Below are 15,727 nucleotides of genomic sequence, written 5' to 3'. Positions count from 1 at the left end.
CATAACTAAAGAAAGGTATATCTCCATTTTACTAATGAGGAAATTAAGGCCAAGAAAGAGAGGTGAAGGGACTTGCCCAAGGTCACAGATAATAAGCAGCAAAGTCAGGTCTTTTGAATTCCAAATCCAATACTCTTCTTTTGTCTTTGTTTTTTGGTGGCAATCAGGTTTAAGTGACTTGCCCAAGGTCACATAGCCCTCCTGACTCCAGGTCCAGTGCTCCATCTACTGGGCCACCTAGCTGCACCCAATGCCCTTTCTACTCCAACTGTGCTTAAATATTGATCTGAATACACAAAGAGGTCAAGAATGCTAAAGAGGGGCTGAATTGTGTCAGAGCCTCATTGCATTGCGCACACACACATTCATTCCTATAAGATGGCAGCACTTAGTAAGCTTATCAGTTCAGTGTGTCACAGGGGAAAGGGGGCTAGATTTTTTTTATAACCGGTCAGAGGAAATGGGTCCAAATACCAGTTCTGCCTCTCACCACCCATATGGCCTCTCTCAGTGACCTTTAAGGATCCTTCCAGATCTGTAATCACAGATAGAGCCTTAACACCTTAGATGCCATCAAATCCAACTCCCTTATTCTACAGGTGAGGAAACATAGAGATAAGTGACTTGGCTTAGAATCATACAGCTACTAAGTGTCTGTGGTAAGATTTGAATCAGTCTTCCTGACTCCAGGACCAACATTCTACCACGAGTCCATGCTACTTCTGTTCTATGTCTTTGAATATTGGTTTATTTTACCATTTCCCTTAATTATTGTTTAAAATGCTGAAAAATAAACCAAACGTGCCCTCCCTCTGCCCCTCCGCACCATGTCTAGATTGTTCTCCCTTCTCTCCTTCACCTCCTGGACTCCCAGGCCCCCTTCAAGACTCAGTTCAAATACTAGCTTCTTCAAGAGGCTTTTCCTAGTCCCTCCCACTGCTACTGCCTTCTCTCTCACATCACCTCCCATTTATACTGTATATATCTTGTCTATATATAGGCAGGGACAATGTTTTTGTGTTTATATCCCCAGCGCTTAGTATAATGCCTGGCATTTAGTAACCACTTAAATGATTATTGACTGATTGATTGTTTCATGTGAGCAAAAGAGAAGGGATACCATCTAACCCTTCAGGACTAGGGAAAACAAAAACCCACCAAAAGGTGAAGAGCAGTATTGGAAATAGCAGAGAGGGAGCTGTAGCCATCCCAAACATGTCTAGCTGCTGGCCTATGGTAGAGAAAGGAAAACCTATATGGAGGTAAGTGGGATTCATCTCTGAGTGCTGTCTCCCTCCCCATCCTTGCCCAGGCTAACAGGACCTATTTACATCCCAGGGAGTGGCTGTGAGAAGGAGCTAGAGATGCTGCTCAAGTCCTGAGCTGACTTATTAAGGAGACAGAGATTCTTCTTAAGCAGGAAAGTCAATGAGGAATCTACTTCCTAACTGTCAGGTCATCTGATGAAGCTAGAGGGAAACGAAGACTGTGTGAATAGGAACAACGTTGTTGTTGCTGCTGTTGGTGGTGGTGCCTTGTTTTCTAAGAGAACCAGTGGCATCATGGAGTGATGTCTTGACCTGTGTGTGAATTGGATTTCAGTAGGGCAGAGCTGCACAAAGGCGGCAGCCTCCTCCCTCTTCCTGAGGCATCAAAGTCCAGTGGCAGGATAAAAGTCAGGACAACTGGCAACGGCCCAGGACATGGTGGATGACCTTGGCGTCTTCAATGTCTGACCAAGCTCCAAGTGATCCACCAGTGCCTGCTTCCTTGTGCCTTCATGGTGGTTGGAACAAATTGTTGGAATGAGGGCAGTGAATATATACAGCAAGTGATTCCATAAGAGGGAGAACATTAACAATTAGGAGGCTCAGGAAAGCTTTTAGGACATGGTAGCTACACTGAGCCTTCAGGGGAGAGGGGTTTGGCTGGGATGTAGACAGGACAAGGAAGGCTTGGCTAAAGATAGATTGTCAAAGTCTTTATAAATGCCAAGCAGAGACATTTGTATTTTAGCCTGCTGGGAAAGAGCCAATGAAAATTACTGAATAGGGGAGTGATACAGTGTGACCTATATTTCAGGAACATTAATTTATCAGCTTTGTGGTGGCTGGATAAGAGACCTATCAGGCCATTTTAATACTGTAATAGTCCTGATGAGAAGTGAGAGGGTTGGGTTGAGGAGAACACTAAATCAAGAGCAGACCCACAATAATAGCAGTTGTTTTTTATTGAACAATAATAAACATGTCCTTTTAAAAACAAAAATCATACAGCTTATTAGGTTTACATTCAAAGACCCCATCTGTCATTCACAACTCTGGCATAAATTTAGAGTCTAAGATCTATGTAAATAGTAAGATCATTTTTTTAAATAATAATAACAACACAACAATAATAACTCAATTCTTAACTTCAAATAAAATATCTTGCAAATGTTCCTGGCCAGCATCTCCTATAGTGGTGCTGCTTATGCTAGGATCATTATAACTGTACCCCAATTTCCACCATACATCCCAATTTTCCAGGTTTAAAAAACAGGCATCAAATCCCTCAAAGTCAAAAAGTCAGCACATCAGTTACCAGCTTAAAATCAGCCTTCCTTTTGCTGCCTTGCTCAAGGAGTCATTTGAATGACATTTCAGTCACAGTACATTTTTAGGGGAAATCTAACAAAAATTAATTGCCATGTGACTGAAGTGTTTGAGGTTCCACTTATGCTTATGACTTCTATTATTATAATTGCCATCTAGCCAGCAGGCTACTCATATTTGGAAAGTTAAATCCGCCTTTCGGCAGCTCTCTCAACTCTCCCATTACCATCCTCTGCACATAATCCATGCCATGATCACCTCCTCAAGAGAGAGATAAATATGGGCATACAATGTGAATCATAGTAACATGTATCTTTATAAAAAAATATATAAATATTTACCCTTTCCCCCAAAACTAACAAAAATGTCTCCATCTCCTGCCTCTGAGGTGGAAACTAGTTCTTTAAAATCATTTCTAAAGCCGTTTCTCCCCTCTGTCCTAGAATCCTTCCACAAGCCATCTGAGTCTGTAGATAACATAAACAGTCCTTTAAAATGTGCCCCAGTGTTACCCACGTCTACACAATTTCATATGGGCAGCAGACATCCCTCTTACTTATTTCATTGGGTTTTCTCATTTAGATTTCCTTTTGTTTCTCTCAAAGTGAAAGAATGCATTCAATCCAACTACAATCACTACATGGAATTAAAAGGCATCACAAGAACACAAGTTGGCATATGACGTTTGCCCTCTGATCCCACCCCTGCCCAGTCTCCCCATCTCTTGCTGTTGGGCTTTTGGTATCAGTATCCATCCCAATCAAAAGACAAGCTGGGAGTTTTAGCTCTCCACATCTTCTCTTTGGCCGCCACACCTGAACACTGGCCTTTGAGTATCTTTTCTTTTAGTTCTTCATCATTGCTATATATCTGTCGGATCTATAATATGTCTAGTGTCCAAATACTTATCAAGACAAATATCTAAAAGTGTCCAGCCATGTGCATTTTACAGAATGTAAGTAATCTTTCTCCACCCCCACCCCCAACCCCACCCCCACTGGAGGCACACTGGATCACAGTTGGTCTCCAGAAGTCAGGTTTTCCTATTGGATAAGCCAGATTGCTCTTGAAATGTGTGACTGTGTATTGAACAGTCTTCGAGGGGAGTACTCATTTGGCTGTCCCATCAAATCACACCCAATATCAGCGAGGTTTTAACCATTTTGTTACCGGAGGGTGAGCTGCACTGCTTTTCACAAACTGATCTCTGACAGCATTACCATCTCCAGAAGCCATGTCACGATCTGTAAGGTTAAGAACAAAAATCAGATCCAACCGTCTGAGGTACATTTATAGGTCACAGAGTTTTTTGAGAAAGTTATCACTTTGTGCTTGAAATTCTCAATTTGTGGGAAAGCATTTGCTTATTCAGCCATGTTATAACAGTTCCTGGCATTCATATAGCACCTAGGGTTTGCAAAGTGCTTTACAACTCCTTGAAAGTAGCAACTATTTTGTTATTTATATTCGTATCGCTAGAAGCATGTACAGTGCCGAACTCATAATAAGTGCTTCATAAATGCTCAATAACTGATGATCTCACTTGGTTCTCAGAGCAGCCCTTTGAGGGAGATGCTTTTTTTTTTAAAACAGATGAGGAAAGAGACACTGTGAGAGACTGAATGATTTGCCCAGGATTACACTCGGCTAGTATCTGAGGTGAGATTTGAACTCAGATCTTTCTGTCGTTAAGTCTAGCATCCTCTTGCTGCTCAGGCTTCCTGGGTATCTATCTGTAGATCTAGACACACAGCTTTCATGGTATCTTCCTAAGGCAGGTTCATCTCCACTTGTCCTGATCTATATCTTGCCCAGATGGCTCTGGAGGAGAGAATGAGGCTGGTGACTTTGCACAGCCCTCCCTCACTTAAATCCAATTCATTTGCAAGTCATGGCATCTCCTTCCTGATGGCACCAACCTCTTCAAGAACAAAAAACAAACAACAATCTTCCTAAGAGGCCCACTGCAAGCTAGAGTTTTCTTTGGATGCTAGGTTTTTTTTATGCTAAATCAGCCTTAGAAAATTCAGAAGTAGAGGGATTACTGTTTCAAGTATGGGCCAGACTAGATGACTTCCAAAATCCCATCCAGCCCTAAGAATCTATGAAGTTATGATAGTAGCTTACGTACTCTAAGGCTCTGAACTGAACAGTGTCATTTTTCCATATTCTTAAGCTCATATACCTTAAGCCTATCTACAATTCTTAGACCACTCAGGCAGCTGTTTAGGTGCATAGAGACATTATGCATGGTATCTGGCATTGGACTTAAGAGTCAGAAAGATCTGGAACCAAATCCTGCCTCATGTATCTACTAGCTATGTCACCTTGGACAAGTCACCTAAACTCACAGGGTCTCTGTTTCTTCATCTGCAAAAAGAAGGAAAACTAGGAATATGCAGCCCCCCTGGAGACTCAGTTCTAGCTACAAAGGCTTGGTTACTATGGAGAAATCAGTACCACTTAGTGGTATGATTCCTGAGAATCAGTTCCAGGAATTCCTGCTCTCGGTCAGAAATATATAATGCCATATGTGAAGTTTCTCAGTCACATATGAACAATGAGCTTTCTTGCCCCTTTGGCCAAGCTAGGGAAATGCTCCATGGGAAAAGAAGAGTGAAAGGCTACTTAAGGTTTGTAAATCTCCAAAAAGAGTTGTGGCAAAGGGTTCAGATATTTTTCATTTCATTCATTCTTGGTCTCCAACCCCAAAATGAGTTTGCACACAAGGGATCAAGGTAGAACTAAAGGTCTTTGTGCAACCTGGCAAGGAAAGAGGAGAGTGAGACAAAACCCAGGGAAAACAGCTGCTCTTCATTTCCTATGGAGAACTGAACAAGAGGAAATGATGTCTACCTTGCAGCATGAAGGATGTAGGTTAGACATACAGAAGAATTTCCTGTCATTGAGGATTGTTAAACCCTGGACTAGACTATATTGGGAGGCCATGGAATCTCCTTCTTTATAAAATGACAAAAAGGACAGGGGATGCGATTAGATCCTGGTGTAGCTGAGTAGAGGAGAATGAACAAGAGGATCTCTCATGGTCCTTTCTGACCCTGGAATTTTATAAAAGCAAAATGGAAGAGAAAGCTGCAAATAGTTAAGGGGAAGAAAATCTCATAAAATAGATTTTATTTGTGATTTTCCTTCATTTCCAGCCACCACCAAATGAACCCCTCCTTGTAAAACCAATCCACATAGTGACTATGTCTAACAGTGTATGCATCCATAGTTGTCCCACTTCTAAAATGAAAGAAGAAATGTGCTTTCTCCCTGAAGAGAGCTCATATTATGTGCCCAATTTTTGAACGTATAATGGAAGCAATCTGACTGACCAAAATATTTTCAAATCACAGGAAACATTGACCGTGCAGGTTTTGAGGACCTATAGATAAGCCACAAACATTTTAAAAGATTGAATTGTATCTCATAATTTCAGAAAATACTCCATTTCTAGAGCCAAGGTGTAAACAAGTAAAAAAAATCCTCTAAGTTAAATATAAATATGAAAGAAAGAAAAAGCAAGTGAGTGAATTCTCCTTCTTTATCAGCTATTTATGTGCTGCTTACTACAAACACTCATTCCAATCCAATACTTCAAGGACATGTGATGTCCTCAGTTTGGGTTACCTCCACCAAAGTGGATTGCAATCCCTCTAATATTTTGAATGTCATCTTCAGGATCTGCTGTCACCAAAACATTTTAACACCTTGTGGTCAAACAAATCCCTTTTGCTCTTGGCTAGGCCAATCCTTAGGGAAGAGATAGTACTGTTGATCATCAGGCCAATACTCAAACCTTCCCAGCTTCATAGGATACAGCAGAGTTTGTGTGCCATTGACACCCCAGCCCTGCAGTAAGGGGCTAAAGGAGAACCTGGCTGAAGAACATAACTTCATTTCTATGTCTAAAATATGGCCCTCACAATTCATGCTCTATTAAGTTGGCCAAAATATTTATTTCTTAAAGAAAATATTCCAAGAATCTATTTAAATTTACCTTAGTTACTGACTCCTTCCCACACCCATTAATTTGAAAAAAAAAAACCATGGTTAAGACAATTGTGATTGACAAGTCATTTCAAAAGTCAATATTTTGCCTCCTTTCCAGTGAGCCTAGCGATATTATAGGAGAACGCTGTGAATAAGTCAGAGGACACAATTTGTAGTGCATATAATTTTGCATTATTGTACACTGGAGCAGAAAGCACCTATGGTTGGAGAAATAGGCACATTTACCAAACACAGTAAGATAACAATAATAGCGAGCATTTGTATAGCACTTTAAAGTTTACAAAGCACATTATAGATGCATATATTTACATAACTCTATTGTAATTAATATGAAATGGAAGTGATCAGAAAATCTAGACTGATGAATTATCTAATACTTCCACTTAAGGACAGTAGGATAGATGGCTTGTTAGTGAATAGACAAACTCTATAAAATGAGCTGCTACCATTTAACAGAGGCAACATGACATAATGGATAGATCCTGTTTGGGAGCAAGGAGGACCTTTCTTGTTCAAGACTCCCTCTGATATTGGCTCTGTGGCTTTGTTTTTAAGGTCTCAGTGCACCAGGCAGCTCTAGCCCCTTGAAAATCTGGTGAAGCCCCTCTCAGAATAATGTTTCATTAAAAAAAAATCATACTTAAAGGAAATGCTAGATATAAGTTAGAAGTCAGTAAAAACAAAGAGGTATTTTTTTTTCTTCAATCCAAGTTCTCAAGTCCATGGACTCTGGGCTGCCTACAATCCCAGGTTAAGAACCCCTGCTCCAAGCCACCAATGAATTGCTGATCTGCATTGGCAATTGGTTTCCTCACTGAGAGGTCCAATGTAGATGAAATTAATTAATCAATTCAACAATTATCAAATGTTCAATATGTGCCCAGTTTCCACTAACATAGTACTCTAAGATGAATGTGACCCTGGCTATGCTAATTGATTGTGAGTTCTGGCTGGTCCCCCAATCATCCTAGAAAGGATTTGGATGGGCTGACCACCCTCTGAGGACCAGGATGGCCAAAACTCAATGCCAAGACAACAGACTGGGCATTCTTCAGAAAGGCTGGATGCCAGGCCACAACAACATGGCTCCTAAATATGTACAAGGGTGCGGATCAGTACCAGTAGAGGGAGGGCCTCTGCAGAAGTAATCACAGATTTTTAAAAGTCCTACAGTAAAAAATAAGCCTATGGGCAGGACTCTGTTGGAAACTGTGGGAGATTGGGCCAGTGCCCGGACATGCCCAGTATATGAAGTGCTTCTTTCAACAATCTCACTTACCAGTCAAACACTTCTTGCTCCCCCACCTATAGATTCTCAGGAATATTGACTAAGACTGGTCATTTCAAGACAATAATTGAGCATCAAAGTGTTTTTTTAAAAAAGTTAGTTTCTACTATACTGGCTTGAATATTTCATTGTTAAAATAATTTTTTCTAAGTAAGAGATCAGGTGGGGAGTGACTTTGGCTAGTGAATATCTAAAGCAGCTCACTGCGGGATTTACAGAACTTCTATATCCTAATCAGTGACCCCTCAAACAGGAGAAATGTAATAATCAGCTGAGGATTAGATTCATTCTCCACATGAAAAGGGAGACGTTTTCTGAGAAATCTCTTAATGTTTAAACAATATGCTTTAGCCTTGCAAAAAAAAGAAAAACATTCCCCTTTTTAAAAACAAACAACAAAAACTAGCCTGCCTTCCCATTGGGTTACATATGTGGAGAGGAATACATACTTCTTTTTTCTACTCATCCCCCTTAAAATAAAATGAAAATTATTAATTGGTAAAAGAGTGACTGCTAGATTAAGGACATGATTATTCTGACTCTGTGAAATGCAGGGTCAGCTCTTACCTGAAGAAGGCACCAATCTCCTTTTGGAAGGCCTTGAAGCTTGGAAAAAGTGAAATTTCAAACATTTTCCGGTAACTTTGTCACATATGCCAGATGAACATCTGCACGTCTGTTTGCATCCCATTCCATAGGTACCATAAGGACACTCTTCAGGATTAAAAAAAAAAAGCTTAGTAGAGGGGCTGATTATTTCCACTTTTTAGCTGCTATATACCCAAACTCTCAGTAGTTCTGATTTGAATATGAAGCTGAATTTGGCTTAAACATATTTAGTTCATAAGAGCTTATTTCCTAAAAAATGAAAAGTAAAACTCAAACTTCTATACTTTCCTAACAGATCAGAAATGCAAGCCTAGATAATTCAGGTATTAATAATAATGGGGTAATGGAGAGTTTGGAGTCACAGGAACTGAATTTGAATCTGGATTCTATACCTAGTCTTTCTAGGCCTTGGTTGGTTCTCTTCAAAAAATGATGTACTTGGGCCCAATAACCTCTATGGTTCCTTCCAACTCTGGATCTGTGATCCTAACAGCCAACACGTCACATACATTACTTCATTTGATTTTCACAGTAACCCTAGTGAGGTAAGTGTTGCAAGTATGATTTAGCCCCATTTTACAGATGAGGAAACTGAGGCTAAGAGAGGTGACTTGCCTGTGTTCACATAACTGGTAAATGTCCAAGGCAGGATTCAGACCCAGGTCTCTCAGACATTAAGGCCAGTGCTCTATCTATTATGTTAGGCTGTTTCCCTTAATTACTCCTATTGTACAGAAAAAAATATTGTCAGTGCATAGCCATTTTCTCCAGAAAAGAAAAATGCATTTCAGAGGTGGGAGGAACTTCAGAGAAAAAGATCTCATTTTACAGTAGAAGAAACTGAGGCCCCAATGTTGGCTGATGACAGATGAAGCTAGAACCTATGTCTCTTCAGTTCCAGTCCAATGGGATTTTCACTACCCCATGTTATGCCTACTATTTTCTTTCTTCTTCTGAAGAGGAGTCATGCTTTCCCTCTGTGTGCCCCCCCATCTCTCTTTGTTTTCTCTGTCTCTTTGTCTCTGTCTCTGTGTGTCTGTCTCTCTCTGTCACACACACACACACACACACACACACACACACACACACACACACACACACACTTTTTAATAGGTTAGCTATATGGAAAACCAAGAGAGGCGGAGGTGGGAGACAAATAACAGAAGGCACAGAATCACCCCCTCCAGTCCTCAGTGGTTATTAGAATATAGATTTGTACTTAATTTTGAATACAGGGTTGGTTTACAGATCTAAAACTGGAATAGTCTCTAGGCATCATCTAGTCTAAGCCTTTCTTTTTACAGATGAGGGTGTCTTACAGGTAATAAGGGGCAGAACTGGGTTTTGAACTTGAGTCTATGAATCTAAGATCAACCCTCTTTCCACTGCACCACAGTCTACTTGCTAGTCAATTGGCAGGACGTGGAAATTTCTGCATGGAGATCAGGAGATTCAGCTCCAAAAGGGAGAAAAAAATGCAAGAGCTTCAACTCCAGATCTGCCCCTCAAAGAGCCAGATTTTTAAAAAAATTCCTCTCCTAACCCTTCCCCCCCCAGCCACTCACCACTTCAATTTCTCAGTCTGAAATGGGCACAATAACACTGACTTTACTTGCCTTGCTTACAGGCAGCTAGATGGCACAGTGGATAGCGCATCAGGCTTTGAGTTAGGAAGACTTGAGCTCAAATCCAACCTCAGAAAAGACACATACTAGCTGTGTGACCCTAGGTAAGTCACTAAATCCCATTTGCCTCAATTTCCTCATCTATAAAATGAGCTAAAGAAGGAAATGGCAAATCACTTCAGTAGCCAAGAAAACCCCAAAGGAGGTCAAGAAGAGTAGGACTTGACTGAATAAGAACACTTTCATTCTCTCAGGAAAGTGATGATAAAGCCCACTGGAAACCTAAAGCCCAATATAAATACTAAGTAAGCTTTAAAGTTACCTGATAATTGCTATGCACATCTACCTAAGGGAAGCCTAACCTTGCTTCAAGATCTTGACCTTGAAACAAGGAAACCCCTCCTGTTGAAGTGAAAAGAAACAAACCAAAAAAAAAAAGGTCATTAACTGATAAATAAGTGTAAGAGTCCTGAATTGGGAGTGACATAGCTTGTCTTCAAATCCCTTCTCAGTTACTTAGCAGCATATCCAACCTGGCTGGGCCTCCATTTTATCCTCTGTAAAATGAAGGTGATGAAATTGACTAGATGGCATTGATAGTTCCTTTTCTGATCCAAATTCTATGATCATCAACAAAGTGTTTCAAAATGCATCCTTTTCAAAGGGTGACCAGAACTCTATAAAAGATTTGTTTTACTTTTGGACATTAGTCAAACAAAATATATGGGGGAAGGTGATTTGGAGAGGTATGAAAGACATCTACACAGACAACTTCAAAAGAGTCAGGCTATATCTACACATAAGTAGTGGCAGCTTAAAAATTCCCAGATAAGCTTTTTTTTTTAATCTTCCAGAAAATGAAGTACAGTGCTAGGCACATAGCACAGAGATTCAGTGACTACCCATTGGCCAACTGAAATTTTGGCCATACAGCATCAAACATCTAGGTGATTAGAAACTTGGATAAACTACCAGTCTTTATCTGGATGTTTGGGGTCATTCTGACATAACCAAACATGAGCTGCTTTGGACAGCTGAAAGACTTAGTTCTGACTGCAACAAACTGGAATAGCTTTCAAAATGTCATTCTAGGATGCTCACAAAAGTTTCCTCCAACCAATATTTCTTGCCAGGAGAGAGAAAAGAATCCAAAGAAAAATTTCTCTAGAATCTGAAGGATGCCTGAAAGAGGAATCCTAAAAATCTCTTTAAAACCAGCATCGCTCAACAGCTATTACATCAATCCAGGGGAATAGCTGCTTGCTGCAAAGAATTTGGAATCTCTGCAATTTGCCTCTTTCCCCATATGTGAGCATACAGTTAAAAAGACCTTTTCATGCCAGGAGAAAAGCAATCTACAGCCTATAACTCACTATATATAAAGTATGATTGTGTTAACCACTTCCTCTATAATTTCCTTGCAAAAAGCCTTGGTCTTTTTGGCTGATAAGACGCTATTTACAGAAAACTTGATCCTATTCAAACCAAAGTTCTGTGTGTGTGTGTGTGTGTGTGTGTGTGTGTGTGTGTGAGAGAGAGAGAGAGAGAGAGAGAGAGAGAGAGAGAGAGAGAGAGAGAGAGAGAGAATTTGCCAAATAAATAAGACATTACATTAAGTTCCATCATTCCTACTCTTTCAAATTGGCTACACTGGTAGATATTAATGGTAACTACAACAATAATAATAATAATAATAATAATAAAAGTCACTTAGAATTTCAAACATACATTTCCTAGTTCTTGGCACTTTCTGTGAGTGAGAAAGTTGTTCATTTCTCAATTATGTTTAAATATGGGAAAATTATTAGATAAGCTTAAACATCTCAATACCAGATGGCTGCTTTCTTTTTTTAAAGGTACATTTTCATTACAAATGCATTTAAATGGGGAAACTGCTAAGAAACATACCAAATGTTTTAGCGCTTTAATTTAAAAAAAAAAGCTTTCTTTAATTTGTAGACTTGATCACTTTTTAGCTCTTTCCACCTACTAGGTGTTTTCTGCTACTGTCATAGTTCCTAAAGAAGAGAAAGGAGTTTGCTGATATTATAAACCTTTTTAAATAAGCATTGCTTTTTTGATTAAAACTTGATTCAAAATATTTCAAATTAAAAGCACTCAAGCTTCAATAAATTCTACTAACACTTCCCTCTGCTTTTAATAAGCAGATTCAAGGGAACAGAGTCTGTCCTACCAACTTCTAGGGCTGCTCTCTTGTTCCTGGTTGCATCTATTTCTTTCCTTCAGATTTCATTTATCCTTTAATATCTGTATATTGTTCTGAATGGTCAGCTCTGGTCTAAAGAGGACTTTGTTCTGTTTATCAGAGAATCCCTTTTCAAGCGTTTGGAATACTGATGGTGTCCACCCTATTCCTAAATCAGAACTGTTGCTCCCCAAGGAATATTTTACCTGGAGTTGTCTCCACCCTCCAACCTTTCATGCTCAAAGAATCACCAATCACTAAAGCTCTCTGCCTCTAGGGCAGGTGCACCCAATATCCAAGACAAAAGATGTGCTAGTGTTTAATAGCTCTCCTAGGAAGTTGTTACAACCTTCCTTTGATGACATTTCTCTGATGGACTTCCCTAAACAGTAGGACAGTAGGATTGATTGTGCTCTCTCTCTCTCTCTCTCTCTCTCTCTCTCTCTCTCTCTCTCTCTCTCTCTCTCTCTCTCTCTCTCTCTCTCTCTCTCTCTCTGTGTGTGTGTGTGTGTGTGTGTGTGTGTGGGTCAGCTTTGTCTTTGACCATTGTGGTGTCTTTTTCTGTCTTTTCTACCTAACACGATTCCTTCCCTTTGGTGTGTGAGCTTCCCACCTGATTCTTCGCTTTGAGAGTCCTTATTAAAAGTAGAGTCGAAAGGGTGGAGAGACTGGAGCCACAGAATCTGGCTTCATATATCTAACTGATATTTACTCTCTGTGTGGCCTTCAGCAGTTAACTTAATAACGACAACTAACATTTGTAAAGTACTTTATATAGATTGTCTTATTCGATCCTCACAATAACCCCATCAGGTATGTGCTATTAAATCTGTAATATTGTTAACTCATTTTACAGATGGAGAAACTGAGGCTGAGACTTGCCCAAGTTTCTCTGGGCGGGGGGGGGAGGATTCGAATCCAAATCTTCCTGGCTCCAAGTCCACAGCTCTGGCCACTATGCCACCTAACTGCTTCCTCTGGGGCTCAATTTTCCCATCTGTGAAATGGACCCGCTGGCGGCCGAGGTCCCTTTCCAGTTTAAGACCTCCTTATGTGTTAGAAGTGAGCAGAACCCTCCACCTGTTGCTTGGTGGGCCAGGCAAAGCGTGCCCCGTGTTTACCTTTGCAGATACCAAACTCTTCACCAAAAGAATCCTCCTGGTTGGAAAAGTGGCAGTACAGCCCCGGGCCGCACTTGGCGCCGTCCATGCCCGACACTGTGCGGTAGCAATTCCCGCCGAGGTACGCGGCGCACACGCGGCAGCAGCCGCAGTCGTCCAGCACGGTTTGCTTGCAGTTCTGGCTGCTTTTGCAGTGGTTGGGGTCGCATTGAGCCGGACAATCCACTGCGTACTTGTTACTGCCCCCGGCCGCCTCCAGGTGCGCAGGTATCAGCAGCGTGGTCAGCAGCAGCCAGAGGCCCTTCATGGCTGATTCCCCAGCTGGCGCACAACGAGGCTGACTTCCAAGCCGAACTCTCAACTTAAAAGACCGCGGTCCGCGCTGCGGGGTGCAGACGCCAAGAATCAAAGAAGTAGTTGAGCATCGGGCTACAAGTGGATGAGTTTTATACGCTGGGTTGCCCGCACGCTTCGCCGTCATCAATTTCCTCAATCCGGCTGAGTTGTCCTCCTGCCAACCTCTCTTACTTTAGTTTATGAAATCCAGGATGAAGGTTGGATTAACATGCCGCTGCCATCCAGGAATTGAAAAGCCCGAGGTGATGTCATCTGTTATGTTTAGTTAGTTGTTTTGCATGAGGACTAAAAACCCTCTTACATCCGTCTCAAATGCTCAAGGACGTCTGCAAAAGGTGGGGGAGGGGAGAAGGGAAGAACGGAGGTTGCATACCATCACTGAGGACAGGAACTGCTTTGACACAAGGCACCTCACAGAGCGAAGCTTTGTCTTGCAGAAGGAGCCCCTGAAGTCAGGAGGAAAATGGTTATCTGAGTGCATCGCTGCGACCGAAGAAGCTCCACTTAAAAAATGATACTGAGCATTTTGGTATTTGCCCTCAGTCGGTAAAGCATTTGTTAAGCATCCCCTGTGTGCCAGGCACTCGAGCTAAGTGCTAGAGTTACATGGAAAGGCAAAGATATGCCTTGATCTCAAGCAGCTCACAGTCAGATGTGAACTCATTCAACGTCCATGAGGTCACTTGGAAGAAGAAATGGTTATATTGTACCTTTTCGATGCTCAGAAGAAAAGAAATATTTGGTTAGGGATTTTTTTTTCTAGCTTTTACCCACTCTGGGTTTTTCTCTCCCCTTTCCCAAAACAAAAACAAAAACAAAAAACTTATTTCCAAAGCAATTCATTTAGCATGTGTCTACCTATTTCTGTAACTCTATTTAGACGTTGCATTGCAGCTAGGAGTGAACTTTAAAATCAATGCAAAAAAAGTCACAAAAGAAGTAAAACCCCTGCTGTCTGCGTTTCTAGGTTACTCGATTCTGGAAAAAACTTATCAGTTGGACTTCCACTGACCCAGAACTGCCTGGGGAGAAGACTAATCCATCACCAGGCCTGCTTGTCCAGTGACAGAACAGATTCAAAGTCCTTCCCCTCACCTTAGGGCATCTGTCAGAGTCCTTATTCAGAAATGCCAAGACCAGGCAGCTATCCCAAGAAAACAGAGGAGCCAGCAGGGAAATGGGAACACTGCTCCAGAGAGGAAAGTCCTGAGGAGGGGAAAACCTTATGGGCCACAGAACAAACTTATACAGCCTACGGGTGGTTGGCGCCACCCTTTCAGCAACCAGACCAGAGAAAAGACAGAGCAGACCTCCTGAAATGTCACCTGTGAACAAGGGCCTTCCTTAGCAGGACCTGAGGGTCTGGAAAGCTGAGGTAGGGAGGAGGGGGAAGCTGCTCTATAACAACAAAATTTAGATACTTTCAAATAAGGACTGAGGTGGACGCTGAACAAATAAGTGGCATTTATAGGGAGCTTTAAGGTTTATAAAGCACTTTATATACATTAACTCATTTGATACTTAGAACAACCCTGGGAGGTAAGTGGTGCTGTTAAAACCATTTTACAGATGTGGAAACTGAGGTTCAGAGATTGAATGACTTGTCTAAGGTCCCAGCTAGTGAGTGTCAGAGAGAGAATTTGAACCTGGCTCCAAGTCCAGTGAGTACTCTTTCCCTTGCCAGATCTTAAGTAGATCCTGAAAGAGAAGTGGGAAAAAGCATTTCTCTATAAAACAAGACAACTAGCTCAATGCTGTCTAGATCAATGCCCATGAGGCTTAAGCTTTCTAGGCTTCAGTCTCATCATCTATAGGAGGTTCCTTTCTAATCTAACATTCTATGATTCTGACTCATTAAACAGGAGGCTTTTTTATAAATACAGTCCAGTTCAGTCGTTTTTTTCAGTCAT

At 41.1% G+C, this 15,727-nt stretch overlaps 1 protein-coding gene across 1 annotated transcript; it reads right to left on the bottom strand.

Annotated features, from left to right (window-relative positions):
- Positions 1–2,212: 2,212 nt before the first annotated feature.
- Positions 2,213–14,190, bottom strand: ESM1 (endothelial cell specific molecule 1). The gene is made up of 3 exons (XM_020997151.2): positions 13,461–14,190; positions 8,467–8,613; positions 2,213–3,838 (listed from the first exon to the last, which is right to left on the bottom strand). Exons 1-3 carry the CDS (start codon positions 13,939–13,941, stop codon positions 3,738–3,740), a joined length of 729 nt encoding a protein of 242 aa, XP_020852810.1. The 5' UTR covers positions 13,942–14,190; the 3' UTR covers positions 2,213–3,737.
- Between the last annotated feature and the right edge of the window lie 1,537 nt (positions 14,191–15,727).

Source organism: Phascolarctos cinereus, unplaced genomic scaffold, assembly GCF_003287225.1.
Source record: "Phascolarctos cinereus isolate Bilbo 61053 unplaced genomic scaffold, phaCin_HiC Scaffold_4;HRSCAF=312, whole genome shotgun sequence".
NCBI classification, from domain to species: Eukaryota; Metazoa; Chordata; class Mammalia; order Diprotodontia; family Phascolarctidae; genus Phascolarctos; species Phascolarctos cinereus.
The sequence above is the reverse complement of the archived record's forward strand: the minus strand, read 5'-3'. Positions and strand labels throughout refer to the sequence as shown.